General features: G+C 48.6%; 1 protein-coding gene across 6 annotated transcripts in view; it reads right to left on the reverse strand.

Annotated features, from left to right (window-relative positions):
- kazn (kazrin, periplakin interacting protein) overlaps positions 1-27,881 on the reverse strand; it is a 165,773-nt gene that overhangs the window by 90,699 nt on the left and 47,193 nt on the right. Inside the window, exon 1 of one of the 6 annotated variants that reach the window (XM_033048424.1) lies at positions 7,082-7,208. The exons of the other annotated variants lie outside the window; for them this stretch is intronic. Within the exon in view, the coding sequence (XP_032904315.1) occupies positions 7,082-7,103 (22 nt within the window). The 5' untranslated portion in view covers positions 7,104-7,208. Of the gene's footprint in view, positions 1-7,081; positions 7,209-27,881 lie in introns of those variants that run through there. 6 annotated transcript variants of the gene reach the window in all.

Raw genomic sequence — 27,881 nt, forward strand, 5'->3', positions numbered from 1 at the left:
TCGCCCCCTACACTAGTTCTATGTTATCCCACTTTTGCATCCTACACACTAGCAGCAATTAACCTACAAACCAGCACACCTTTGGGGTGTGGGAGGAAACCGGAGCACCCGGAGAAAACCCACGCAGTCACAGGAGGAACATACAAACTCCGCACAGACAGCACCCGTAGTTCAGGATCAAACCCGGGCGCTGTGGGGCAGCAACTCTACCATTGCACCACCATGGCGCAGTAGGGACTGTGACTGTACGGATTATAATCACAACTGGAATAACAAAATATGGCCGCACTCAGAGGGAAGAATATGCGAGGCTGTCATAATATCAGCAGACTGGGTGGGCACAAAGGTGGCAAATGCTGTTCAATTTGGAGAAGTAATATAATGAAGTCAAAGTCAAAGTCAAATTTTATTCGTCACATGCACCTGAAGGTGCAGTGAAATAAATTAATCTACAAACCTACAAAGGCAAACAAGGCAAGCACAATAAATAGTGGAATAATCTACCATTCTAATATTCTAATCCCAGATTCAGGGACAATCTTTTCCGAGCTGTTACCAGGTAACTGAACCATCCTACCACAACCAGAGAGCTGCCCTGAACTACTATCTACTTGATTGGAGACCCTTGGACTATCTTTGATCGGACTTTACCTTGCACTAAACATTATTCCCTTATCATGTACATGTATACTGTAAATGGCTCGATTGTAATTGTGTGTTGTCTTTCCGCTGACTGGTTAGCACGCAACAAAAGCTTTCCACTGTACCTCGTGACTATAAACTGAACTGAACTGAATAGAAAAGGTTGAGAGGAACAGAAGGTTCTAGGATTGAAAAGCCACAAATCCCTGCAGTCAGATAGACAATGTGATTAAAATGGATTTGTGGAGACTCTATTTTATTGATCGGAGCTTGAATACGCAAGCTGGAGAGGTCACGCGGGAACAGTAGAAAACATTATCTGTCGTCTAACCAATACATTCAAGTCATGGACAACACATTGCAGGAAGCTTGTGAAAGCTGTAGAGATAATTGCAAGGGTGATCTGCAAAGATGTTACCAGAGGTGAAGAATTATTATGAGAAAAACTAATCTAGGAACAAATAGGACTGAGGGGAGATTTCACAGAGTATATGAAATTATTATTAGAGAGGTTAAATATTATGGACACATTTCCCTCAACAGAGGTTTCAGTAAATAACTATTATTTAATAGTTCAAGGGGAATTGAAACATTACTTCTCTCTGCTTATAAGAGATATAAAGGGAGACACATGAAAATGCAGATGCTGGAATCGAGAGCAAAGCATAAAGTGCTGGAGGAACTCAGCGGGTCAGCCCGCAACAGGGGCGGGAATGGACAGGAGGCGTTTTGGGTCGAGACCTTTATATTCAGACCGACATCGAGCCAGTGTTGCTGAGCCGATTCATATTTGGATGATTGTCACGTACACCTGGGCACAATGGAATCATTGTTCACCTGGAACACACAGGTAGGCGGGTGGATTTTGGGATATTGATGGCATGAAGGGGTTGTATTGTAGTGTGGCACTCAGATTACAGACCTTGCCGAACACACAGCGGGAACAAAAGAGCAGAACGACCTTCTGTCTCTGTGCCCTAACTTTGCTCGGTGAATGGTGAGAGGCAGAAATCCTCACTGCATTTTGAATGTTTAAGAAGGGAACTGCAGATGCTGGAAAAATCTGGTAGGCAAAAATGCTGGAGAAACTCAGCAGGTGAGGCAGCATCCATGGAGTGAAGGAATAGGTGATGTTTCGGGTCAGTCTGAAGAAGGGTTTCTGCCCGAAACGTTGCTTATTTCCTTCGCTCCATAGATGCTGCTGCACCCGCCGAGTTCCTCCAGCACTTTTGTCTACCTTCGATTTTCCAGCATCTGCAGTTCCTTCTTAAACAAATCCGCTATCTTCAAGAGCCCTATCTAGCTCTCTCTTGAAAGTATCCAGAGAACCGGCCTCCACCGCCCTCTGAGGCAGAGAATTCCACAGATTCACAACTCTCTGGGTGTCACATTGACCAAAACATCCACGTAAACCGTTCAGCCCAGCACAGCAGTCCAAAATACAACCACCGAGGAACGTGACAAGTAGAGTGTCTTGTGCAACATGGCGCCATTCCAGTATATTTTTGTCCTTTTGTCCTTGAGACTCTTGAAAGGCGCCCATAAAATAAATGTATTATTATTATATTTAAGTTTACTGATATACAAGCTGCAGGAACTTTCACACATTCACTAAACCACAAGACTGCCCACATCAAGGCAGCATGTAGAGTGCTTTCCTTGTAGAGTTACAAACACCCATCTCATTCTCCCTCCTCTTTGAAGCTTTGAGTTTCTCTGCAACACATTAGTTCCACGGCTAATATTGCCCATGGCTGGTACCATCTACACAATACCACCTGTTACAAAAATTAAGACACAAGGTGCTGGAGTAACTCAACAGATCGGGAAGCATCTCTGGGGAAAATTGATTATACAGTGGAGGGGGGGGGGGGGAGAAAACAGGAAGAGAAGTTGGCGTGGGACAAAGCCTGGCCTCTGGGAGGTGGAGTGACACAATATGCTGGAGTAACTCAGTGGGTCAGGCAGCATCTCTAGGGAAAAGACAGAGGTGGCGTTTCGGGTCCACCCAAAACTTCACCTATTCACAAGTTCACAACTTATATGAGTAGAATTAGGCCATTTGGCCCATCAAGTCTACTCCGCCATTCAATCATAGCTGATCACTGCCTCCTTTCAAGAGAGAGTTAGATTTAGCTCTTTGGGCTAAGGGAATTAAGGGATGTGGGGAGAAAGCAGGAACGGGGTACTGATTTTGGATGATCAGCCTCAAAGGGCCAAATGGCCGACTCCTGCACCTATTTGCTACGTTTCAAATCCCATTTTCCTGCTTTTCCCCATTACCCTTGGCACCCGTTCTAATCAAGAATTTGTCTATCTCTGCCTTAAAAATATCCACTGACTTGGCCTCTGCGGCAATTAGTTCCACAGATTAACTACCCTCCGACTAAAGAAGTTCCTGCTCACCTCCTTTCTAAAAGAGAGCCCTTTAAATCTGAGGCTGTGACCTCTGGTCCTAGACTCTCCCACCAGTGGAAACATCCTCTCCACATCCACTCTATCTATGCCTTTCATTATTCTGTAAGTTTCAATGAGGTCCCCCCCCTCAACCTTCTAAACTCCAGCGAGTACAGGCCCAGACTCTTCTCTCCAGAGATGCTGCCTGACCCGCTGGGTTACTCCAGCATGTTGTGACGCTCATTGGTGTAAACCAGCGCCTGCAGTTCCTTCCTACACAGATGGGAGGTGGATGGAGGTGAGGGGGGGTTTTGACTGGCAGATGGTTGGGCAAAGGCTAAAAGACAAAAGGTAGTGAGATATGAGGTGTGAAATGTGAAGCCAAAGAAAGGAATATAGGTGGGAGGTGAGGGGGAGGGTAGGGAAAGTTAAAGGCAAGAGCTGGCAACAGACTTCCAGTTCTTTGTTGAATGAATAAGTTTATTGGCCAAGTATGTACACATACAATGAATTTGCTTTGGTGCTCCGCTTGCAAGTAACAACATCACATATAGTAAACCATTAAGAATAAAACATAAAATATTAAGTATAAAACATTATAGTTTAAACATGTGAATGAAATAAAATACCAGAGCAAAAGGAGGCTACAGACTTTTGGTTATTGAGTAGAGCTACCGCTCGTGGAAAAAAAGCTCTTTTTATGTCTGGCTGTGACGGCTTTGACAATCCGGAGTCGCCTTCCAGAGGGAAGTGATTCAAAGAGTTTGTGGCCAGGGTGAGAAGGGTCAGAGATAATCTTACCCGCTCGCTTCCTGGCCCTTGCAGAAAGGTGGTGAGGAGTAACCTCTTTAGTCAGAGGGTAGTTAATCTGTGGAACTCATTGCCGCAGAGGGCTGTGAGGCCAAGTCAGCGGATATTTTTAAGGCAGAGATAGACAAATTTTTGATTAGAATGGGGGGGGGGGGAAGGTTGCAGCCAACAACCGTCTCAGCTGATCAGCTGTTCTACCTCCATCAAGCATGAACTCCAGAATCACACATACAACTGGAATATTTCAGTGGGATATTTAACTGCGCATGGCATGACCACTGTGGCTATGGTGTTCACGAACTCTACCACACATTCATCTTGCCAAAGATCATCAGTATGATACTGGAGCTAAAAATAATATTTTTTGGCAACTCTCAACAGATGTCAAAATACATGGGATAGTACATGCCCTTCAGCCCTCAATGTCCATGCCAAACAGGCCCTTCAGCCCACAATGCCCATGCCGAACATGATGCCAAGATAAACTAATCTCCTCTGCCTGCCTCAGAATTTGGCCATTCGGCCCATCAAATGTACTCCGTCATTCAATCGTGGCTGAACTATCTCTCCCTCTCAACCCCATTCTCCTGCCTTCTCCCCATAATCTTTGACACCCGTTCTAATCAAGAATTTGTCGATCTCTGCCTTAGAAATACCCCATGAATTCCACAAAGGTAGACAAAAATGCTGCAGAATCTCAGCGGGTGAGGCAGCATCTATGGAGCGAAGGAATAGGTGACGTTTCGGGTCGAGACCCTTCTTCGAAGGAATAGGTGACGTTTCGGGTCGAGACCCTTCTTCGAAGGAATAGTTGACGTTTCGGGGCGAGACCCGAAACGTCACCTATTCCTTCGCTCCATAGATGCTGCCTCACCCGCTGGGTTTCTCCAGCATTTTTGTCTACCTTCAATTTTTCCAGCATCTGCAGTTCTTTCTTAAACAACGAATTCCACAGATTCACCACCCTCCGACTAAAGAAACTCCTTCTCATCTCCTTTCTAAAGGTAGGATGTGCACTTAGAATATTTCAGTAGAATATTTAACTAGGCATACCATCATGTTCTCAACTCCACCACACACATTCATCTTGCAAAAAATCGTCGGTATGATACTGGAGCCAGAAAACTAAACGATACACCAACTATACAACAAACATTCTCATGACAGTCAGAGGATAAGGTGCTGAGGGAAAATTAATTGAACCATTCAGTTTACAAGGTTAATTCCCGGGATGGCGGGACTGTCATTTGCTGAGAGAATGGATCTGCTGGGCTTGTACACTCTGGACTTTAGAAGGATGAGAGGTTATCTCATTGAAACATATAAGATTGTTAAGGGCTTGGACACAGTAGAGGCAGGAAACATGTTCCCGATGTTGGGGGAGTCCAGAACCAGGGGCCACACACAGTTTAAGAATAAGGAGTAAGCCATTTAGAACGGAGATGAGGCGACACTTTTTCTCACAGAGAGTTGTGAGTCTGTGGAATTCTCTGCCTGAGAGGGTGGTGGAGGCCGGTTTTCTGGATGCTTTCAAGAGAGAGCTAGATAGAGCAGCTCTTAAAAATAGCGGAGTCAGGGGATATGGGGAGAAGGCAGGAACAGGGTACTGATTGGGGATGATCAGCCATGATCACATTGAATGGCGGTGCTGGCTCGAAGGACCAAATGGCCTACTCCTGCACCTATTGTCTATTATCTATTGATTAGGGGAGTTGATCAGATTGCCAATACTATTTCCTCAGGAGACCAGAAGAGAAGTCAGGAGCTTAAAATTAAAGTCAGGAATTAGGTCCTCACACAAAAAGGGGTGGGAATCTGGGACTCTGCGCCCCAGAAGGTTGCGGGGGGACTAAAGGAAAATGGAAAATAAAACTAATTGAAATAATTATGCGTGAGAGGTGGAGAACTGTGAGAGGTGGAGGCAAGGTGAGCAGATGGGACGGGACAGGCGCGATCCAGGGGGTAGGTAGTAAGTAGAGGGGTGGAGTGGTAGAGATGTAGGGAGGTTAGTAGAGAGGGGCGGAATGCCAAAGATCCAAGGAGGTAGTTAGTGTAGTGGGGTGGAGTGGCTGATCCAGGTGATGGTAGAGGGGCAGAATGGCCGTGATACAGAGGGATAGTATAGTAGAGGTGGAGTGGCCGATCCAGGAGGTGGTAGAATTGAGTAGAGGGGTGGAGTGGCCTATCTAGGGAATGGTAGAGGGGCAGAATGGCCGTGATCCAGAGGGATAGTAATGGGGTGGAGTGGCAGATGTAGGGGTAGTATAGTAGAGGGGTGGAGTGGCCGCGGTGCCAGTGCCGGTGCCGGGCGGGATGCGGGGCCGGGGGAGAGCGGGCCGGCGGCGGCACCGGGGCGACGCGAGGCCGCGGCGGAGGCAGGTCCGGTCCCCAGGTGTAGGCCGCTCCCGCCCGGGCCTCGGGTCCACCTGCAGCCCCGGCCCCAGGCCTCTCCCCCCCGGCACCGGCACTACCCCAGCCCGCGGTCTCCACCTGCAGCCCCGGGAACACACGGGCCCTTCCCCAGCGGGGACCGTCGCCCCTCTCCCCGCCCCGGCCCCAGCACCGACACCGACACCGACACCGACACCGACACCGACCCGCACTCACTGTCCTCCCTGGCCGCCTGCATCGCTGCTCCTCCTCCCCCCCGGGCCCGGACACACAGGCCCCACTCACACACTCTCCTCCCCCTCTCCTTTCTCCTTCCCTCTCTCTCTCTCCCCTTCCTTCCCTCCTTTCTCTCTCTCCTTGCTCCTTCCCCCTCTCCTCCCTCCTTTCTCCTTCCCTCTCTCCCCTTCCTTTACTCCCCTCACTCTCCTCTCTCTCTCCTTCCCCCTCTCCCATTCTCTCTCTCCTTCTCTCTCCTTCCCATTCTCTCTCTCCTTCCCTCTCTCCTTCCCTCTCTCCTTCCCTCTCTCTCTCTCTCTCTCTCTCTCCTTCCCTCTCTCTTCTCTCCTTTCTCCTTCCCTCTCTCCCCTCCTTCTCTCTCTCCCCTTCCTTCACTCTCCTCTCTCCCTCCTTCCCTCTCTCATTCTCTCTCCTTTCCTCTCTCCCCCTCTCTCCTTCACTCTCTCCTTCTCTCTCCTTCTCCCCCCTTTCTCCTTCTCTCGCCTTATCTCTCTCTCACTCTCTCCCTCCCTCCTTCCCTCTCCTCCTTCCCCATCCCCTCCTTCCCCCTCTCTCTCCCTCTCTATCTTCCCTTCCCTCTCTCCCCGCCTCCACCAGCACTCACCGTCCTCCCTGTCGGACTTCATGGCGGCGCCAGGCCCCTGTGTGTGTGTGTGTGTGAGGGGAGGGAGCTCCTCTCTCTCCGTGTCCCCGCCCGCAGCTCCTCCCCGGCCTCAGCTCCACCTGAGCCACAGCCAGGCGGGGAGGGAGAGGAGAGGAGAGGAGGCTGTGCTGGACTCTAATCCCATCCCACAGCCTGTGTGTGTGTGTGTGTGTATGTCCTCTTTGTTCCTGGCAGCTCACCCATCACCTTGCAGGTATATGCACCTTTCCCCAGCAATTTTGTGTACCTTCGATATTCCAGCATCTGCAGTTCCCTTTTGAACACCTTGCAGGTATAGTCTATCCAGGTTTCTTTCTCAACCCATCACCTTGCAGGTATAGTCTAACCAGGCTTCTCACCCCACACTAGCTCCAGCTTTATTTGTGTCTATCTTCAGTTTAAACCAGCATCTATCTATCTATCTGCAGTTCCTTCTGACACACTTCTCACCCACAATGACAGCCCCACTCTCACTCTCTGCTGCTGAACATTAAGTCAACCTGTGTAAGAAGAGAACTGCAGATGCTGGTTTAAACTGAAGACAGACACAAGATGCTGGAGTAACTCAGCGGGACAGGCAGCATCTCTGGAGAGAAGGAATGGGTGATGTTTTAGGTCGAGACTCTTCTTCAGACGGAGTCAGGGGAGAGGGAGACAGAGATAAGGTGTGAAAACGAGAGATCAAAGGGAACAAAGGTCAAGGAAAACATTGTTCTTCAGTCTGAAGAAGGGTCTCGACACGAAACGTCATCCCTTCCTTCTCTCCAGGGATGCTGCCTGTCCTGCTGAGTTACTCCAGCTTTTTGTGTCTTATCTTCAGATCATTGTTAGTTCGTCTCCTTTGATCTCTCATTTTCACACCTTATCCTTCCATATCTTTGTGTCTCCCTCTCCCGACTCTCACGCTGAAGAAAGGTGTCAACCTAAAATGCCACCTGTTCCTTCCCTCCAGGGATGCTGCCTGACCCGTTGAGTTACTCCAGCAATTTGTGTCTGTCTTCAGTGTAAACCATCATCTACAGTTCCTTCCTGCACCTTGCAGGTATTATTAAACCAGAGACCTCTTCCCTACATGGGCAGTCCCAGTCCTGCTGCTGAACATTAAGGCATCCCCTCAAAGGGAAGGGATATATTTAAAGTCCCATTATAGTTCATAAGTTTAAGGTGAGGGGAGGGGAGGGGAGAGGAAAGATTTAATAGGAACCCGAGGGGTAACTTCTTTACACAAAGAGTGGTGGATGTACGGAACGAGCTGCCAGAGGAGGTAGTTGAGGCTGGGACTATCACAACATTTAAGATACAGACAGGTCCATGGATAGGACAGGTTTAGAGGGATATTTAGGTGAGACTAGTGTAGATGGGACATGTTGGTCAGCATAGGCAAGACGGGCCGAATGGCCTGTTTACACAATTTATTACTACAAAGATAGCCCAAGTGTCTTTAATGAGGTAGCTAGAACAGTCCTGAACTACTATCTACCTCATTGGAGACTCTCTGTACTATCTTTAATTGAACTTTGTTGGACTTTATCATGCATTAAACGTTATTCCCATTATCGAGTATCTGTACACTTTAGGCGGCTGGATTGTAATCATATAGTCTTTCCACGCAGGTGACAAAAAAACTAAACCAATCTCCTCATCCCATGAGTGGCAATGCTGCTATGTGTAAGATATAACACCCGCGATATTGAATGTACAAACACTAAGACTGCACCAAGAGTTTTGCACGGTTTTTTGCTTTGTATATTATTTTATTACAAATAGTTCATTTTTGAAATATAAAAAAAAGACAGAGTTAGTGAGGTAGCTGCAGTTCTTTAAACTCCAGGGGTGAAGCTGCCATTATGTTGGGTCTGGTTTACATTTGGATAAGTGGCTGGCTGTGTTGTGAAGGCAGTAGTGCTGACTCAGGACTTTGATGTTGAGAAGTTGCCTGCTGACACCTGAATCCCGGAATTGGGCGTCGAGGGCCAGTGCAAAGATCTTGCTTTTTTATTGGACCTTTGTTAATCTCGTGGAGTGTGAGGGTGCTTTACTGCACCTGGAATGCTGTCAAAAAGTGGCAGGCATATTGTGAAATATGCAACTCCACGGCCAATTTGTGCAGAGCAAGTTTTCATAAACCGCAAGGGAAAATGACCAGGTTGCTGCTCCCCACCTCCCCGTCACCTTGGCAGGGGCATGAATATTAGTTCCGTTTAGTTTTGAGATACAGCGTGGAAACAGGCCCTTCGGCCCACTGAGTTCGCCCCGACCAGCGATCCCCGCACACTAACACTATCCTACACACACCAGGGACAATTTTACAATTACACCAAGCCAATTAACCTACAAACCTGCGCGTCTTTGGAGTGTGGAAGGAAAATGAAGATCTCGGAGAAAACCCACGCAGGTCACAATAGACAATAGGTGCAGGAGTAGGCCATTCGGCCCTTCGAGCCAGCACCGCCATTCAATGTGATCATGGCTGATCATCCCCAATCAGTACCCCGTCCCTGCCTTCTCCCCATATCCCCTGGCTCTCCTATTTTTAAGAGCCCTATCCAACTCTCTCTTGAAAGCATCCAGAGAACCTGCCTCCACCGCCCTCTGAGGCAGAGAATTCCACAGACTCACCACTCTCTGTGAGAAAAAGCGTTTCCTCGTCTCCGTTCTAAATGGCTTACTCCTTATTCTTAAACTGTGGCCCTTGGTTTGGGACTCCCCCAACATCGGGAACATGTTTCCTGCCTCTAGTGTGTCCAAGCCCTTAACAATCTTATACGTTTCAATGAGATGCCCTCTCGTCCTTCTAAACTCCAGAGTGTACAAGCCCAGCTGCTCCATTCTCTCAGCATATGACAGTCCCGCCATCCCGGGAATTAACCTTGTAAACTTACGCTGCACTCCCTCATTAGCAAGAATATGGGGAGAACGTACAAACTCCGTACAGACAGCGCCCGTAGTCAGGATGGAACCCGGGTGACTGGCGCTGTGAGACAGCAACTCTACCCACCGCGCCACCCTGCTGGCCATAATATCCTTGCTGTTCAGAAATAGCGTCATTGAATGATTTTGGAGAGAACCAGCTCAAAAAGACAGCATCGTTTCAGCTCCACTACTGCACAGAAGTGACTTTTTATACGCACTGCCTCCGGGCATGAGCTGAAATACCTTGTGTTTAAGAAGGAACTGCAGATGCTGGAAAATCGAAGGTAGAGAAAAGTGCTGGAGGAACTCAGCGGGTGCAGCAGCATCTATGGAGCGAAGGAAATAGGCAACGTTCGCCTATTTCCTTCGCTCCATGCAAAGAGTTGAACAATCTCCACTATAGGAAATAGGCAACGTTTTGGGCCGAAACCCATTTGGGTTTCGTCCCGAAAAGTTGCCTATTTCCTTCGCTCCATAGATGCTGCTGCACCCGCTGAGTTTCTCCAGCACTTTTGTTTACCAACTGAAATACTTCTCCTGCCTCACTGCAACAACAAAACGCATTTACGCCCTTTCAAACATTTTTGAGTACTCGAATTCCACATGGATATCTAAACGGGCCCCAGCAGTACATGTGCACTGATGGCTGTAAAATATCAATAACATGATGAGGATTACTCATAATTTGTCCAAGAGTAATAAGTCAGTTTGCTGCTAATTAGCATCACTGCACCGACTGCAAAGTTGTCCCTTGTTGCCACAATCACACAATGAGAGGTCGCGTACCAGTGGTAAAAAGCAATTAGTGTTTTTGCTGGGTTTCTGGCAGCGGGAAATTGGAGAATCCTAGCTCTGGGCCCGATGATGTGAGGGCTGGCTATGCCAGCTACAATCATATTGTGTCATAGACCACCCAACACAGTCTTCAAATAAATTGTGCAGTGGTTACCCCACAGCGCCAGAGGCCCGGGTTCCATCCTGTGTGGAGTTTGCACGTACTCCCTCTGAAGGTGTGGGTTTCCTCCGGGTGCTCCGGATTTGCCCCCCACATCTCAAAAAACAGGTGGGTTTGTCGGTTATTTGGGCCCTCTGCAAAATTGCCCCTGGTGTGTAGGGAGTGGATGAGAAAGAGGCATAACATGGAACTAGTGGGAACTGGTGATCAAGAAGGAACTGCAGATGCTGGAAAATCGAAGGTAGACAAAAATGCTGGAGGAACTCAGCAGGTGCAGCAGCATTTATGTGGAGCGAAGGAAATAGGCGACGTTTCTCAGTTTCTCCAGCGCTTTCGTCTACCTGGTGTTACATCACCCCAGGCAGGTTGAGACCACACCTGGAGGACAGGTACAAAGGCCATCTACCTGCAAGAGTGATGGTGTTGAAACCACGGAAAGGTGAGGTGGGTGGTTTCAACACCCGAAACGTTGCCTATTTCCTTTGGGTTTTGGCCCAAAAAAACATTTGATGGAAAGTATAACAGCTAAAGGTACACAAAAAGTATAACAGCTAAAGGTACACAAAAATGCTGGAGAAACTCAGCGGGTGCAGCAGCATCTATGGAGCGAAGGAGATAGGCAACGTTGGAAATAGGCAAAGTTTCGGGCCGAAACCCTTCCGGGTTTCGGCCCGAAACGTTGCCTATTTCCTTCGCTCCATAGATGCTGCTGCACCTGCTGAGTTTCTCCAGCACTTTTGCCTACTTTTGTGAACCGGTGATCAGTTGTCCGCACGGAAGCATGACCTGCACGTCTTTGGATTGTGGGAGGAAACGGGAGATCTCGGAGAAAACTCACGGGGAGAACGTACAAACCCCGTACAGACATGCGCCACCGTGCCGCCCTGCGTCTTTAAGGAGACGTGTCAGTGAGGATGTTGTATCATTTCATGGAGGTTTAGAGAAAAAACCTTGGACTCTTATCCTTTTTCTACCTGGTAAACTCTATCCATAGAAATATAGAAAATAGATAGATAGATATAATTTATTGCCACACAACCAGGGTTGGTGGAAATTTGGGTTGTCAGCAGCAGTACAATAATAAAGAACACACAATAAAACTGTAACACAAACATCCACCACAGCATTCATCACTGTGGTGGAAGGCACAAAAATTTGGCCAGTCCTCCTCCATTTCCCCCCCGTGTACAGGACCAGAGTCCAGTCAGTCCAGGATCGGCTCTTCCTCACCGGATAGGTGAGGAAGTAGGCCATTCGGCCCTTCGAGCCTGCACCGCCATTCAATATGATCATGGCTGATCATCCAACTCAGTATCCCGTACCACCTGCCTTCTCTCCATACCCCCTGATCCCTTTAGCCACAAGGGCCACATCTAACGCCCTCTTAAATATAGACAATGAACTGGCCTCAACTACTTTCTGTGACAGAGAATTCCACAGATTCACCACTCTCTGTGTGAAAAAAAAAATTCTCAGCTGGGAACAAAGGTTCAGTTTCAGGAGTCCACCGTCACTATCCAACTACCACTGAGATGAAGTGCCTGGTGTTTTATGATGACAAAGACAACAGACATTTTGTTCCCAACAAAAGTTGGGAAACTGCTCCGCTTGTCATTTTCAGACGAACCACAGTTTAATACATAAGTAACAACTCTGACAGTCTGGCACTCGTTCACCATAGCGGTGATGAGTCAGCTCAATTATGCACTGCAGTGGGTTTTTAAACCACAACTTCCTACCTCAAAAGGCAATATTATCAGCTGATCAAAAATGAGGTTGGTTCGTTACTGCTTTGGCAATAGCCTGATTCACAATCACAGGATGACTACATTCTCAAAGGAACAAAACACAAAATTACTCCTGTAGATACTGACAATAGTGCTGGTGTAACTCAGCAGGACAGGCAGCATCTGTGGAGAGAAGGAATGGGTCGAGACCCTTCTGTGCAGTGAGGGCTGGGTGTTATTCTGAGCCTCACCCTGCAGGACATTGCAGTTGCAGAGTGGAGGCCATTCTCCATCAGACCCATTCTGTCCCTGACCTGAGACTGTTTGGCTACAATCCAGTGTAAACCAACTTTGGTCTGAATAAAACCTACATTGCACCTGACCTTGGTGAACATAGTGCTGATATTCTATAGGCTTCAGGCTATGCTCATAGTGCATAGTCTGAAGAAGGGTTTCGGCCCGAAACGTTGCCTATTTCCTTCGCTCCATAGATGCTGCTGCACCCGCTGAGTTTCTCCAGCATTTTTGTCTACCTTCATGCTGCTATTTGATATCTGAGGAAGGGTCTCGACCCGAAACGTCGCCCATTCCTTCTCTCCAGAGATGCTGCCTGTCCCGCTGAGTTACTCCAGCACTTTGTGTCTACCTTCGATTTAAACCAGCGTCTGCAGTTCCTTCCGACACATATTGCTGATATTTGGTCCGGATGCTCCGGATTCCTCCCACGTCCCGCACACATGTGGTTTTTGTAGGTTGATTGGACACTGTCAATTGCCTATTAGTGTGTAGGGAGTGGAGAGAAAGTGGGATAACATGGAACTCGTGTGAAGGGGAGATCGCTGGTCGGCACGGACTGGGTGGGTGGAAGAGCCTGTTTTTTGTGCCGTACCTCTAAACTAAACTAAACTAAGTTGAAATTGGAAAGCAGTTTTTAGTTTAGTTTACTTTAGAGATACAGCATGGAAACAGGCCCTTCAGCCCACCGAGTCTGCGCTGACCAGCGATTCCCCCCCCCACATACACTAGCACTATCCCGCACACTAGGGGCAATTCGCAATTTACCGAAGCCAATTAACCTACAAACCTGCACGCCTTTGGAGTGTGGGAGGAAACCGAAGCACCCGGGGAAAACCCACGTGGTCATGGCGAGAACGTGCAAACTCCGTACAGACAGCACCTGTGGTCAAGATCCAACCCGGGTCTCTGGTGCTGTGAGGCGGCAACTCTACCGCTGCGCCACCTTCAAACGTACGTCAGAAGTGAAGGATGATATACGTGGCCCAAAGCTAAAGAGCGAACGCAGGGAACAATTCCATTGCACAGAGATATAGAGGCACATGCGGCATTGTGATTACCGGCGACTTGCCTCCACCTGGAAACTATCCTTACACTGTCAGCAGAAATGGAAATGTTGATCTGAATAATACAGTGAATGCGTTGTGCACATGGTGTTCTCAGTGGTCATGTTTTGACTGCTGCTGATTAGGGCTGTGTGCGGTGTGTGTGTGTGTTTATGTGTACTTGTGTATGTGATTATGTTCAAATCCACCCGTGGCCTCGCGTAGTAATATCTTTGGCCTTCATCCATTAATACAACGTGGGTGGCGCAGCGGATAGTGCCGCTGCTTCACGGCACCAGAGACCCAGGTTCCATCCTGACTAAGGCTGCTGCCTGTGCAGAGTTTGCACGCTCTCTCTGTGACCACGTGGGTTTCCTCCAGGTGCTCTGGTTTCCACACACATTCCAAAGAGTTAATGGATAGTTAATGGACTTCTGTAACTTGCCCCGAGTGTGTCACTCTGGAGTTTAGAAGGATGAGAGGTAATCTCATTGAAACATATAAGATTGTTAAGGGCTTGGACACGCTAGAGGCAGGAAACATGTTCCCGATGTTGGGGGAGTCCAGAACCAGTTTAAGAATAAGGAGTAAGCCATTTAGAACGGAGACGAGGAAAAACTTTTTCTCACAGAGAGTGGAGAGTCTGTGGAATTCTCTGCCTCAAAGAGGACGGTGGAGGCCGGTTCTCTGGATGCTTTCAAGAGAGAGCTAGATAGGGCTCTTAAAAATAGCGGAGTCAGGGGATATGGGGAGAAGGCAGGAACGGGGTACTGATTGGGGATGATCAGCTATGATCACATTGAATGGCGGTGCTGGCTCGAAGGGCTGAATGGTCTACTCCTGCACCTATTGTCTATTGTCTATTGACATTGCGATCGCTGGTTGGCATGGACCCAGTGGGCCGAAGGGCCTGTTTCCATGCTGTATTTCTAAAACTAAAACAACCCGCTGAGAATCGTGCATCTGCTGATTCAGCCATCTTGGGTTCAGATGGTAACGGGAGTGACGTTATACTGTGGCGCCACCTGGTGGTTAAGCCATTTACAGAGCGAACCCTCGGGTCGAGGGCTGGCAGGGTCACGTGGTTGAGGGGTGTGCCCCGGTATATAGTCAGAACCGAAGATCCTACAGCGGAGCAAGATAGTCCACTCGACGAAAAAGACATAGTACGGTCATGGGCAGATTCATGGGTAATTTTCGGCCCCATTTCCGTAACCGGCTTCCGTCTCCCCACCAAAGATCCCGTAGCGGAGCAAAGATACTAGTGCGTAGACGGAAGCCGGTTACTGAAACATCCTCGTAAAAATAAAAGTTATTTGGTAAAAATCTTCTCCTCAATTTCAGAATTTTAATTTATTAACACAAACTGTTCCCCCGCAACGTTGATTACACTGCGAGTCGGGTCGGGTCCGGTTACGGAAATGGATGAAAAAAAGGCCCACGTTCCGTTCCGTTGCGTACTACACGTCAGCCCATTGCATTTAGCAGGAGTGGACTATCTTGCTCCGCTATAGGTTCTTTGGTCAGAATGCTGGGAGAACTCGCCCCAGTCACGTGTGCGAGGTTCTCTGTATTACTTAATAAAGATCACTTATGATTCACAGCGTTATAGTGGCTCGCTATAATACCGCATAATAACCTGTATTATTCCATCAAATCCTCCCTAAATTGTGGGCACATCTAACAACCGCTTTGTCCAAACCTTTGTCTACGAAAAACTGCGGCAAAATTAATGTCCAACTAATTTGTTTTGATTGATTGAATTGATTAAAAGATACAGCGTTGGAAACAGGCCCATCGGCCCAGCCAATCCAGGCCAGCCATCGATCGCCCGTTCACGCTAGTTCTACGTTTTGCCGCTTTCGCGTCCACTCCCTACACACTAGCGGGCAATTCACAGAGCGCCAATTAACCCACGCAGCCTCACGTTTGTGTCGGGAAACCGGAGCTCCCGGAGAAAACCCACACGGTCACAGGGAGAACGTGCGAACTCCACACAGACAGCACCCAAGGTCAGGATCGAAACAGGGCGTCTGGTGCTGTGAGGCAGCAGCTCTACCCGCTGCCATATTCAGTTGAGTAAGAACACTGGCCTATTCAGCAGTGGGCCTCTGCGTTATCTCTTCACCAAAGATAAATAAATGGGTCGTTACTCTGCATCTAACCAGCGTTTAGTTTAGTTTAGTTTAGAGAGACAGCGCTGAAACAGGCCCTTCGGCCCACAGAGTCCGCACGACCAGCGATCCCCGTGCACTAACACTATCCTACACACACACACACTAGGGACAATTTACAATTTTACCAAGTCAATTAGTCAACAAACCTGCACGTTTTGAGGATGTGGGAGGAAACAAGAGCACCTGGAGAATATACAGACAGCACCCGTAGCCGGGATTGAACCCGGGTCTCTGGCGCTGTGAGGCAACAACTCCACCGTGCTTCACCTGACCCTGTGTGTTCGGGTATGACAGGCTCCACGCTGGAATTCAGGTCAAGGCCCCGATAGAACAAAGTGACATTTAATGAACAGGATAAAGAGTTGATGAGAGACCCAATCATTAATTTAACAGCATTAAAGAAAATAATATGATCAGCTGTCATTCCAGAGTTTATGTGATGGGCTGTCTCAGGTGATGTTACTTTGGTCTTACGTACAAAATGAGTGAAGTGGTGGCGAGAAGCCAGATCCACCTAGAGATATTGTCCAAACATCGTGTGTGAGAAGCTGCCTACTCTCAGCTTGCTTCACGCAAGGGGAATGAGGAAGTGTAGCATTCCTACACTTCTCTGCAATGTCAGCCATGATCATATGGAATGGCAGTGCAGGCTCGAAGGGCCGAATGGCCTACTCCTGCACCTATTTTCTATGTTTCTCTGCCATGTCCTACACTTGCTTCTTCTACTTCTGCCGTGTGTCTTTTAGACCCGCAGCTCCGTTGAGGCGAGCCCGGCCAACATGTCATCATTCAGGTTAATCAGACCTCGTTCACCATTGGGTGGCCGGTGACGATGTGCTCCACTGTCTGTGTTGGGCCCCCACACTCGCAGGAGGTGCTCGCTGTCCACGAGGCCCCACCTCTTCATCGCTACTCCATAGCGTCCGACGCCCGTCCTCAAGCGGTTGAGGGTTGTCCACTGCATTCGGGCCAGGGACGTCCATGGGGTCATTTACTTGCTGAAGCCAATTAACCTACAAACCTGTACATAGGTCATAAGAAACAGCAGTAGAATTAGGCCATTCGGCCCATCGAGTCTATGGAAGTCAGAGAGAAGAGAGAGGGAGAGATTGACAATGGGCCGAATGGCCTAATTCTACTCCTCTTCCTTATGACCTATGTAGAGGTTTGTAGGTTAATTGATTCAGTAAAATTGTAAATTGTCCCTTGTGTGTAGGATAGTGCTAGTGTATGGCATGATTGCTAGTTGGTGTGGACTCGGTGGGCTGAAGACTCAGTATCCATGCTGTATCTCTAAACCATTTCTAAACTAAAATGCTTATTCATCTCATCACCATTGCCCTATAAGTGTTTTTCATAAAGTGGGTGTGGCTCCACCTTCAAAATACTGTTCTAAGGAATAGGAGCAGAATTAGGCCATTCGGCCCATCAAGTCTACGCCAGTCATCCATGGCTGATCTATCTCTCCCTCCTAACCCTATTCTCCTGCCTTCTCCCCATAACCTCCAACACCCGTACTAATCAATAATCTATCTATCTCTCCTTTAAAAATATCCATTGGCTTGGCCTCCACAGCCGTCTGTGGCAATGAATTCCACAGATTCACCACCTTGTCAGTGCATTTAAATGTTTATACAGTCATAGAGTGATACAGTGTGGAAACAGGCCCTTCAGCCCACCTTGCCCACACCGGCCAACATGTCCCAGCTACACTAGTCCCACCTGCTTGCGCTTGGTCCATATCCCTCCAAACCTGTCCTATCCATGTAGACAAAAGTGCTGGAGAAACTCAGCGGGTGCGGCAGCATCTATGGAGCGAAGGAAATAGGCAACGTTGCCTATTTCCTTCAGGGTTTCGGCCCGAAACGTTGCCTATTTCCTTTGGGTTTCGGCCCGAAACGTTGCCTATTTCCTTTGGGTTTCGGCCCTATTTCCTATTGAATATTCATATTGAATGGCGGTGCTGGCTCGAAGGGCCGAATGGCCTACTCCTGCACCTATTTTCTATGTTTCTAAGTCTACTCCACCAGTCAAGAGACTCTGGGCAAGCTTGTTGGCCACTTTCTTCCACATCAATTCTAACTCCACGTGACACGATCCACCTTCCTGTTTTCTCCGCTCTCCGCCTGTGACCTTCAGCGAGAGCTGCCATTAGTTTAGACTGTGATAAGTTATGTAAAACCCTCTGGTGACTCACTGCTTCGTGGGAGGTCTTTACCGTCACCTTAGATTGACTGGAATTGTTAAACTCACTAATCACCTGTTGCCTCCCAGAGGAGAACAGTGGCAGCCGAATATGTGTCGGAGGTGGAACTAAAAGATGCTTTCATCATTAAAGTTTCCAAGTGAGCTGTAATCTTTCCAGTTGCTCTGTGCGAGGACCTAACAGAAAGATGCCAACTTTATTATTTCCAAAAGTATCAGATTGGAGCCTCTCATCGCAAGTTATTTTATGAAAACATGTCCAATCCCTTAAGAATTGTATAGGCTAGATGCAGGAAAAATGTCCCCGATGTTGGGGGAGTCCAGAACCAGGGGGTTCACAGTTTAAGAATAAGGGGTAAGGCCATTTAGGACTGAGATGAGGAAAAACCCTTTCACCCAGAGAGTTGTGAATCTGTGGAATTCTCATTCTTGTGCCTCCTTCAGCTCCAGGCTTGGATGGGTCTCCCAACAAATTGGACATCAGTGTGATTAGTCCACCAGCCTACAGACCCCCACCATTCAGAGCCAGTCTGAGTTACTCCAGCCGTTTGCATCTGTCTTCGGTTTAAACCAGCATCTGCAGTTCCTTCCCACACATTTCGTCTGCTCCACTGCCGAATCTCCTCAGGGTAAGCCCACTTTGAAGAGGTTCTCCTGCTCTCTCTCTCTGACGAGAGTTCTGCAATACTCTCCCTCTCGCTGCTCCCCCATCTGTGATTCCTCTCCCACACTCCTGCTCTCCATTCATTTCTCCTAAAAGTACAGTCGATATCTCTCATTCTCCCTTTGCCCTGACTCTCTGTCTGAAGATGGGTCTCGACCCGAAACACCGCCTCCAATCCTTTCCTCCAGAGATGCTGCCTGACCCACTGAGGTACTCCGGCACTTTGTGTTTACGAAGGAACTGCAGATGCTGGAAAAGTCGAAGGTAGACAAAAATGCTGGAGAAACTCAGCGGGTGAGGCAGCATCTATGGAGCGAAGGAATAGGTGACGTTTCAGGTTGAGACCCTTCTTCAGACTGATGTGGGGTGATGAGGGGGGGGGGGGAGGGGAGTGGAGGGGAGGGGGGCCCTACCCTCCCACCCTACATCAGTCTGAAGAGGGGTCTCAACCCGAAACGTCACCTATTCCTTTCCTCCAGAGATACTGCCGGTCCCACTGAGTCACTCCAGCACTTTGAGTTGATCTGTTAGTTGAGTTACGACACATTGAGGTAGTGAGAGAGGCCCCGGCATTGGATCAGTGGTGGAACCGTGACCAACGTTGTACTGGACTCAGCGGGACTTATGAATTGCGAATCAGAGACGACTTCAAAGCCCGTTCCTTCACAGAATATGGGGCTTTGGTGAAAATCCCTACTTCAATGGTAGATCGAGTTCAAAGTCTCTAGCAGCTTAGTGCTGTCTCGATTTTCCCAGGATGTAGATTGTCTGCGGGCTCCGACAGGTTTGCTATGGATGTGCCATCTCGGAATCAAAATGCCAGTTCTCCGCTGATAATGAAGTTCCCGCTGCTCTGAGGATGTGCGGCTTATAACGAGCTGTCATAGCGAACCAAGGTAAAACATTGACAACACAAACTGAGGCAGACAAAAGGAACACAAAATGCTGGAGTAACTCAGTGGGTCAGGCAGCATCTGTGGAGAACATGGATAGGTGACGTTTCACAGAGTGCTGGAGTAACTCAGCGGGTGCAGCAGCATCTATGGAGCTAAGGAAATAGGCAACGTTTCGGGCCGAAACCCTTCCGGGTTTCAGCCCGAAACGTTGCCTATTTCCAGAAGGGTTTCGGCCCGAAACGTTGCCTATTTCCTTAGCTCCACAGATGCTGATGCACCATAACTCAGCGGGTCAGGCAGCATCTGTGGAGAACATGGATAGGTGACGTTTCACAGAGTGCTGGAGTAACTCAGCGGGTCAGGCAGCATCTGTGGAGAACATGGATAGGTGACGTTTCGACTCGAGAACCTTCTTCAGACTTCAGATCTCGACCCGAAGCGTCACTGATCCATGTTCTCCAGAGATGCTGCCTGACCCGCTGAGTTACTCCAGCACTTTGTGTCCTTTTGTGTATTAACCAGCACCTGCAGTTTACTTTTTTAGTGTTAGAGATACAGCGTGGAAACAGGCCCTTCGGCCCATCGAGTCCGCGCCGACCAGTGATCCCCACACACTAGCACTATCCTACAGACACACGGGACAATTTACATTTATACCGAGCCAATTAATCTACAAACCTGTACGTCTTTGGAGTGTGGGAGGAAACCGAAGATCTCGAAGAAAACGCCCACGGTCACGGGGAGAACGTGCAAACTCCGTACAGACAGCGCCCGTAGTCAGGATCGAACACGGGTCTCTGGCGCTGCAAGCGCTGTAAGGCAGCAACTCTACCGCTGCACCACCGTGCCACCGAAAACAGTTCTTTGTTTAAGGCGGATAGGTGAAGAAGGGTCCAGCCCCGAAACGTCACCTATCCGTGTTCTCCACAGATGCTGCCTGACCCGCTGAGTTACTCCAGCACTCTGTGAAACGTCACCTATCCATGTTCTCCACAGATGCTGCCTGACCCGCCTGGTTACTCCAGCACTCTGTGAAACGTCACCTATCCATGTTCTCCACAGATGCTGCCTGACCCGCTGAGTTTCTCCAGCACTTTTGTCTACCTTCGATTTTCCAGCACCTGCAGGTCAACTGGTAAACATAGACAGGGTCTTGCACAATGCAACAACTGTCCTCATTACAATGAAGGGCAGGTTAGTCGGAAAAGGAGGTGAAGAATAGTGAGCGGGATCGCAATTGGTGCCCACAAAGTGTCTCGACACAAAACGTCACCCAGTCCTTCTCTCCACAGATGCTGCCTGTCCCGCTGAGCTACTCCAGCATTTTGTGTCTATCTAGGGTAGACAAAAGTGCTGGAGAAACTCAGCGGGTGCAGCAGCACCTATGGAGAGAAGGAGCGGGTGATGTTTTGTGTCGAGACCATCTATGTCTATCTATGATGCTACTCTGCACATCTTACCTTGTGTTGCTGGGATTAATGCTATGTGTTATATAACGTTATACGGAGGCAGGCAAGGGGGTTGATACTATTTTTGAAAATAAAGAGAACTGAGTGATATGGGATGTGCAGTAGGGTTGTGTTACTTTAGTTTTAGTTCAGAGATACAGCGCGGAAACAGGCCCTTCGGCCCACCGAGTCCGCGCCGCCCCGCGATCAGCCCGCACACGAGCACTATCCTACACACACTGGGGACAATTTACAATTTTACCAAAGCCAATTAACCTACAAACCTGTACGTCTTTGGCGTGTGGGAGGAAACCGGAGCACCCGGAGAAAACCCACGCAGTCATGGGGAGAACGTACAAACCATACAGACAGCGCCCGTAGTCAGGATCGAACCTGGGTCTCTGGCGCTGTGAGGCAGCAACTCTACCGCTGTGCCACTGTGCCGTTAAGGTCAAAGATCAGCCCTCGGTGAATGAGCGGTAGTGCTGCTGCCTTACAGCGCCAGAGACCCGGGTTCGATCCTGACTACAAGTGCTGTCTGTACGGAGTTTGCAGGTTTCCCTGTGACCTGCGTGGGTTTTCTCAGAGTGCTTCGGTTTCCTCCCACACTCCAAAGACGTGCAGGTTTGTAGGTTAATTGACCTGGTATAAATGTAAATTGTCCCTCATGTGTGTGGGGTAGTATTAATCTACGGGGATCGCTGGTCGGTGCGGACTTGGTGGGCTGAAGGGCCTTTATGCTGATAAGCTGTATCTCTAAACTAAACAAAACAAAACTTAAGTGCATCTTTGAAGACGTTGCTGAAGAAACAACGAGGCTTTGGGCCAAAGTGTGGATTGGTTTTGGGAACGCCAGCAATAAAAAGCTTTACTCAAAAAATGACACCTGGGACTCAAATATTACAGTTGACATCTGTTCAATAAAACAGGATTACAACCTTACATCAGCAATAAAGGGCTGGCTAGTACAACGGAATCAATCTCAGATCACTTGCAAACTGAGAAGAATTTGAAGAGTCGTTTGATTTTCATTTTTCTCCTCTTACCATCGCTGTCTTCCACAAGAGATAAGACAGCCAACCATGTCACCTCTGGGTGCCCGCTCCACCACCCACCAAATGGAGCCCGGCAGCCAACAGACAACATGTTGTTCAAGAAGGAACTGCAGATGCTGGAAGATCGAAGGTACACAAAAATGCTGGAGAAACTCAGCGGGTGCAGCAGCATCTATGGAGCGAAGGAAATAGGCGACGTTTCGGGCCAAAACCCTTCTTCAGACTGATAGGGGGTGGGGGGGGGGAGAAGGAAGGAAAAAGGGAGGAGGAGGAGCCCGAGGGCGGGGGGATGGGAGGAGACAGCAAGGGCTAGCAAAACTGGGAGAATTCAACGTTCATGCCATCGGGACGCAAGCAACCCAGGCGGAATATGAGGTGCTGTTCCTCCAATTTCCGGTGTTGCTCACTCTGGCAATGGAGGAGACCCAGGACAGAGAGGTCGGATTGGGAATGGGAGGGGGAGTTGAAGTGCTGAGCCACCGGGAGTTCAGGGAGGTTATTGCGGACTGAGCGGAGGTGTTCGGCGAAACGATCGCCCAACCTCCGCTTAGTCTCCCCGATGTAAATCAGTTGACATCTAGAGCAGCGGATGCAGTAGATGAGGTTGGAGGAGATACAGGTGAACCTTTGTCGCACCTGGAACAACTGCTTTGGTCAAACAACCTGGCTGCTCAACATCCGGCTTGAGATCTCACCATTCCTTTGGTTTATGTTTCATTCGCAAGAAGAAGAAGACTAGAATATGACAGCCCCCCCCCTTGCCACATCTCCACAGGTGAGGGGGGAAAAGATTTAATAGGATCCTGAGCGGATAAATTCTTTGCACAGAGGGTGGGGTGTGTATGGAACGAGCTGCCGGAGGAGGTAGTGGAGGCTGGGACTATCTTCAATGCTTTAAAAACAATTAAGACAGGTATTCAAGAAAAACTGCAGATGCTGGAAAATCGAAGGTAGACAAAAGTGCTGGAGAAACTCAGCGGGTGAGGCAGCGTCTATGGAGCGAAGGAAATAGGCAACGTTTTGGGCTGAAACCCTTCCTCAGACTGGTGGCTTATAGGGATATGGGCCAAATGCAGGCAGTCGGGATGGTGGCGCAGCGGTAGAGTTGCTGCCTCACAGCGCCAGAGACCCGTGTTCGATCCTGACTACGGGTACTGTCTGTACGGAGTTTGTACGTTCTCTCCATGACCACGTGGGTTTTCTCCGGGTGCCCCGGTTTCCTCCCACACTCCAAAGACGTACAGGTTTGTAGGTAGACACAAAATGCTGGAGTATCTCAGCGGGACAGGCAGCATTTCTCGAGAGAAGGAATGGGTGACATCTCGGGTTGAGACCCTTCTTTAGACTGAGAATCAGGGGTGAGGGAGACAGAGATATGGAAGGGTAAGGTGTGAAAATACAGATGAAAGGGTTGAGAAAATGCTGGAGAAACTCAGCGGGTGCAGCAGCATCAATGGAGCGAGGGAAATAGGCAACGTTTCGGGCCGAAACCCAAGGGCTTCGGCCCCGTTGGCTCCAGTAAAATTGTAAAATTGTCCCTAGTGTGTGGACTAGTCCTACTGTACGGGGTGGTCGGTGGTCGGTATGGGCTTGGTGGGCTGGAGGGCCTGTTTCCACCCTGTATCTCTAAAGTCTAAACCCTGAGAACGCAGCCGACCAACTCGTCAACATTCCCCTTGTGATAGGAGCAGAATTAACCAATTCGGCCCATCAAGTCTACTCCGCCATTCAATCACGGCTGATCTATCTCTCCCTCCTAACCCCATTCTCCTGCCTTCTCCCCATACACCCGCGCATATCTATCTCTGCCTTAAAAATATCCACTGACTTGGCCTCCACAGCCTTCCATGACAAAAAATCCCACAGATTCACCACTCTCCGACTAAAGAAATTCCTCCTCATCTCCTTCCTAAAGGAACGTCCTTTAATTCTGAGGCTGTGACCTCCAGTTCTGGACTCTCCCACTAGTGGAAACATCCTCCCCACATCCACTCTATCCAGGCCTTTCGCTTTTAAGGCCTTTATTAGTGCCTTTATGTATGGGTTGTGTTACAAAACCACGTTCGTTGGCAGTGGGCTGCAGGAACAATGCAGGCATCGCCTTGTGAACCCTTGAGTGAAGGCAGTTCTCTGTGAGAAGAGGCAGAGAGGGAGCAGTGTCTCATGAACAGTCTGTCACTGTGTTGCAAACTGCGGCGGATGCCAAGGCCCTGCCTACACGGCAAGCTGCACTAATCAGCTCCCCATAAACTAACACCAACACTCACTCGCACACCAGAGGCAAGATGATTATTACACCAGAGACACAACACACAAAACTGGATTGCAAGATTGCGACGTTTCGGGTCGAGACTCTTCTTCAGACCTCCTCCAGCTTTTGTGTCTATCTATCTGCAGTTCCTCCCCAGACAAATGATTAACGCACCCTTGTTTACATTTGAAAACGGCCGCTGCAGAAGCCAATGACACACAGGAGAGAGAGCGTAGGGATGCCCTTTGACCCAGATTACATTTGAATAAGAGGGTCATCGGGAGGAAGTGCATAACCCCAGGAGACTGTTGGCCAGCGTGCATCAATTATAATGGATCTACTTGGAAAACTCAGATGGGGGGGGGGGGGGGGCTGCTGCCATGTGCGGCGGCAGGCATTAGATAGGAATGTTAGTAGATGTCAACCTTTATAACCTTGTCGGCGCCAAAACACAGCCATTTTGGTGTAGACAATAGACAATAGGTGCAGGAGTAGGCCATTCAGCCCTTCGAGCCAGCACCGCCATTCAATGTGACCATGGCTGATCATCCCCAATCAGTACCCCGTTCCTGCCTTCTCCCCATATCTCCTGACTCCGCTATTTTCAAGAGCCCTATCTAGATCTCTCTTGAAAGCATCCAGAGAACCGGCCTCCACCGCCCTCTGAGGCAGAGAATTCCACAGACTCACCACTCTCTGTGAGAAAAAGTGATTCCTCATCTCCGTTCTAAATGGCTTACCCCTTATTCTTAAACTGTGGCCCCTGGTTCTGGACTCCCCCAACATCGGGAACATGTTTCCTGCCTCTAGCGTGTCCAAGCCCTTAACAATCTTATATGTTTCAATGAAATTCCCTCTCATCCTTCTAAACTGCCGAGGTAAAGTCTGCCGTGTGATTTCACCGGATTGTATGTAAAACAAAGCATTTCACACATGTCTCTAAAGGTTCATTGTTTAAGAAGGAACTGCAGATGCTGGAAAATCGAAGGTAGACAAAAATGCTGGAGAAACTCAGTGGGTGAGGCAGCATCTATGGAGTGAAGGAATAGGTGACGTTTCGGGTTGAGACCCGAAGGGTCTCGACCCGAAACGTCACCTATTCCTTCGAAGAAGGGTCTCGATCCGAAATGTCACCTATTCCTTCGAAGAAGGGTCTCGCCCCGAAAAGTCACCTATTCCTTCGCTCCATAGATGCTGCCTCACCCGCTGAGTTTCTCCAGCATTTTTATCTATCTTCGATTTCTCCAGCATCTGCAGTTCTTTCTTAAACATCTGCTTGTTATTATTTGTACACTCTTATCTCTATTTATGTATCTTCAGCTATTTTTAATCTTGCCATCCTTCACAATCTTCGCCTATTTCATCCTCTTTTCCCTCTGTTACTATTTATCCTCTCTTTAATCTCTCTTTTCCCAGTTTAATCCTGTTATCAGGCAACTGAACCACCCTACCACAACCAGAGAGCAGTCCTGAACTACTATCTACCTCATTGGTGACCCACAGCCTACCCTTGGTTGGACTTTGCTGGCTTTACCTTGCGCTAAACATTATTCCCTTCATCATGTATCTGTACACTGTAAATGGATCGATTGTAATCATGTATTGTCTTTCTGCTGACTGGATAGCACGCAACAAAAGCTTTTCACTGTACCTCGGTACACGTGACAATAAACTGAACTGAGGGCCTATACATCTCGTCATGTGTCCACTCCCTCTGTCCCATCAGGCAAGAGGTACAGAAGTGTGAAAACGCACACCTCCATATTCAGGGACAGTTCCTTCCCGGCTGTTATCAGGCAACCGAACCATCCCCTCATGATTTCATAAGTGATAGGAGCAGAATTAGGCCATTCGGCCCATCAAGTCTACTCCGCCACTCAATCATGGCTGATCTATCTCTCCCTCCAAACCCCATTCTCCTGCCTTCTCCCCATAACCCCGGGCATCCTCTCATCAGCCAGAGAGTGGTCCTGAGCCACCATGTTCCCACATTGGAGTCCTTTGAACTATCTGTAATCGGACATTAATGCTATAGACAATAGACAATAGGTGCAGGAGTAGGCCATTCGGCCCTTCGAGCCAGCACCGCCATTCACTGTGATCATGGCTGATCATCCACAATCAGTACCCCGTTCTCCCCATATCCCCTGACTCTGCTATCTTTAAGAGCCCTACCTAACTCTCTTTTTGCCATGAATGTTATACCCTTTATCCTTTATCTTTAGAAGGATTGATTGTGTTTATGTGAAGTATTTTCTTTGAATGGAGAGTGGGCAAATAAATGTTTTTTCACTGCACCTCGGAACACGAGACCATAATAAAGTATAAACTGGAGTATTACTGTGCAGGGAGTCACTCAGACATGTGCAGGAAGGAACTGCAGATGCTGGTTTACACCGAAGACAGACGCAACATGCTGGAGTAACTCAGTGGGACAGGCAGCATCTCTGGAGAGTAGGAATGGGTGATGTTTGTGGGGTGAGAACCTCCTCCGGACCTGTCTTAATTTAGAGAACCATTGCACTGTTTCAGATAAAAGGCAGGAGAATTATCATCAGCGTCCTGGCCAATATTTGTCCATTATTCAACATCACAAAAGCAGCTGAGCTGGCCATTTCCCCAGTACTGTGTACATGTTGGCCTCCACTTCACCAGTACTGCAGCAGCACCTACACTTCATTAGGTACAGAGCAATTCCATTCACTGACGCAATGAAACTAGATTCACTAGATGCAGGAAGCTTGTTCTCGATGTGCTAGATGCAGGAAGATTGTTCCCGATGTTGGGGAAGTCCAGAACAAGGGGTCACAGTTTCAGGATAAAAGGGGAAATTAATTAGGACTGAGATGAGAAAAACATTTTTTACACAGAGAGTGGTGAATCTCTGGAATTCTCTGCCACAGAATGTAGTTGAGGCCAGTTCATCGGCTATATTTAAGAGGGAGTTAGATGTGGCCCTTGTGGCTAAAGGGATCAGGGGGTATGGAGAGAAGGCAGGTACTGGATACTGAGTTGGATGATCAGCCATGATCTTATTGAATGGCGGTGCAGGCTCGAAGGGCCGAATGGCCTACTCCTGCACCTAATTTCTATATTTCTATGGATAGAGTTTACCAGGTAGAAAAAGGAT

The sequence above is a fragment of the Amblyraja radiata genome, chromosome 31 (assembly GCF_010909765.2).
Source record: "Amblyraja radiata isolate CabotCenter1 chromosome 31, sAmbRad1.1.pri, whole genome shotgun sequence".
In the NCBI taxonomy this organism is placed as follows: domain Eukaryota; kingdom Metazoa; phylum Chordata; class Chondrichthyes; order Rajiformes; family Rajidae; genus Amblyraja; species Amblyraja radiata.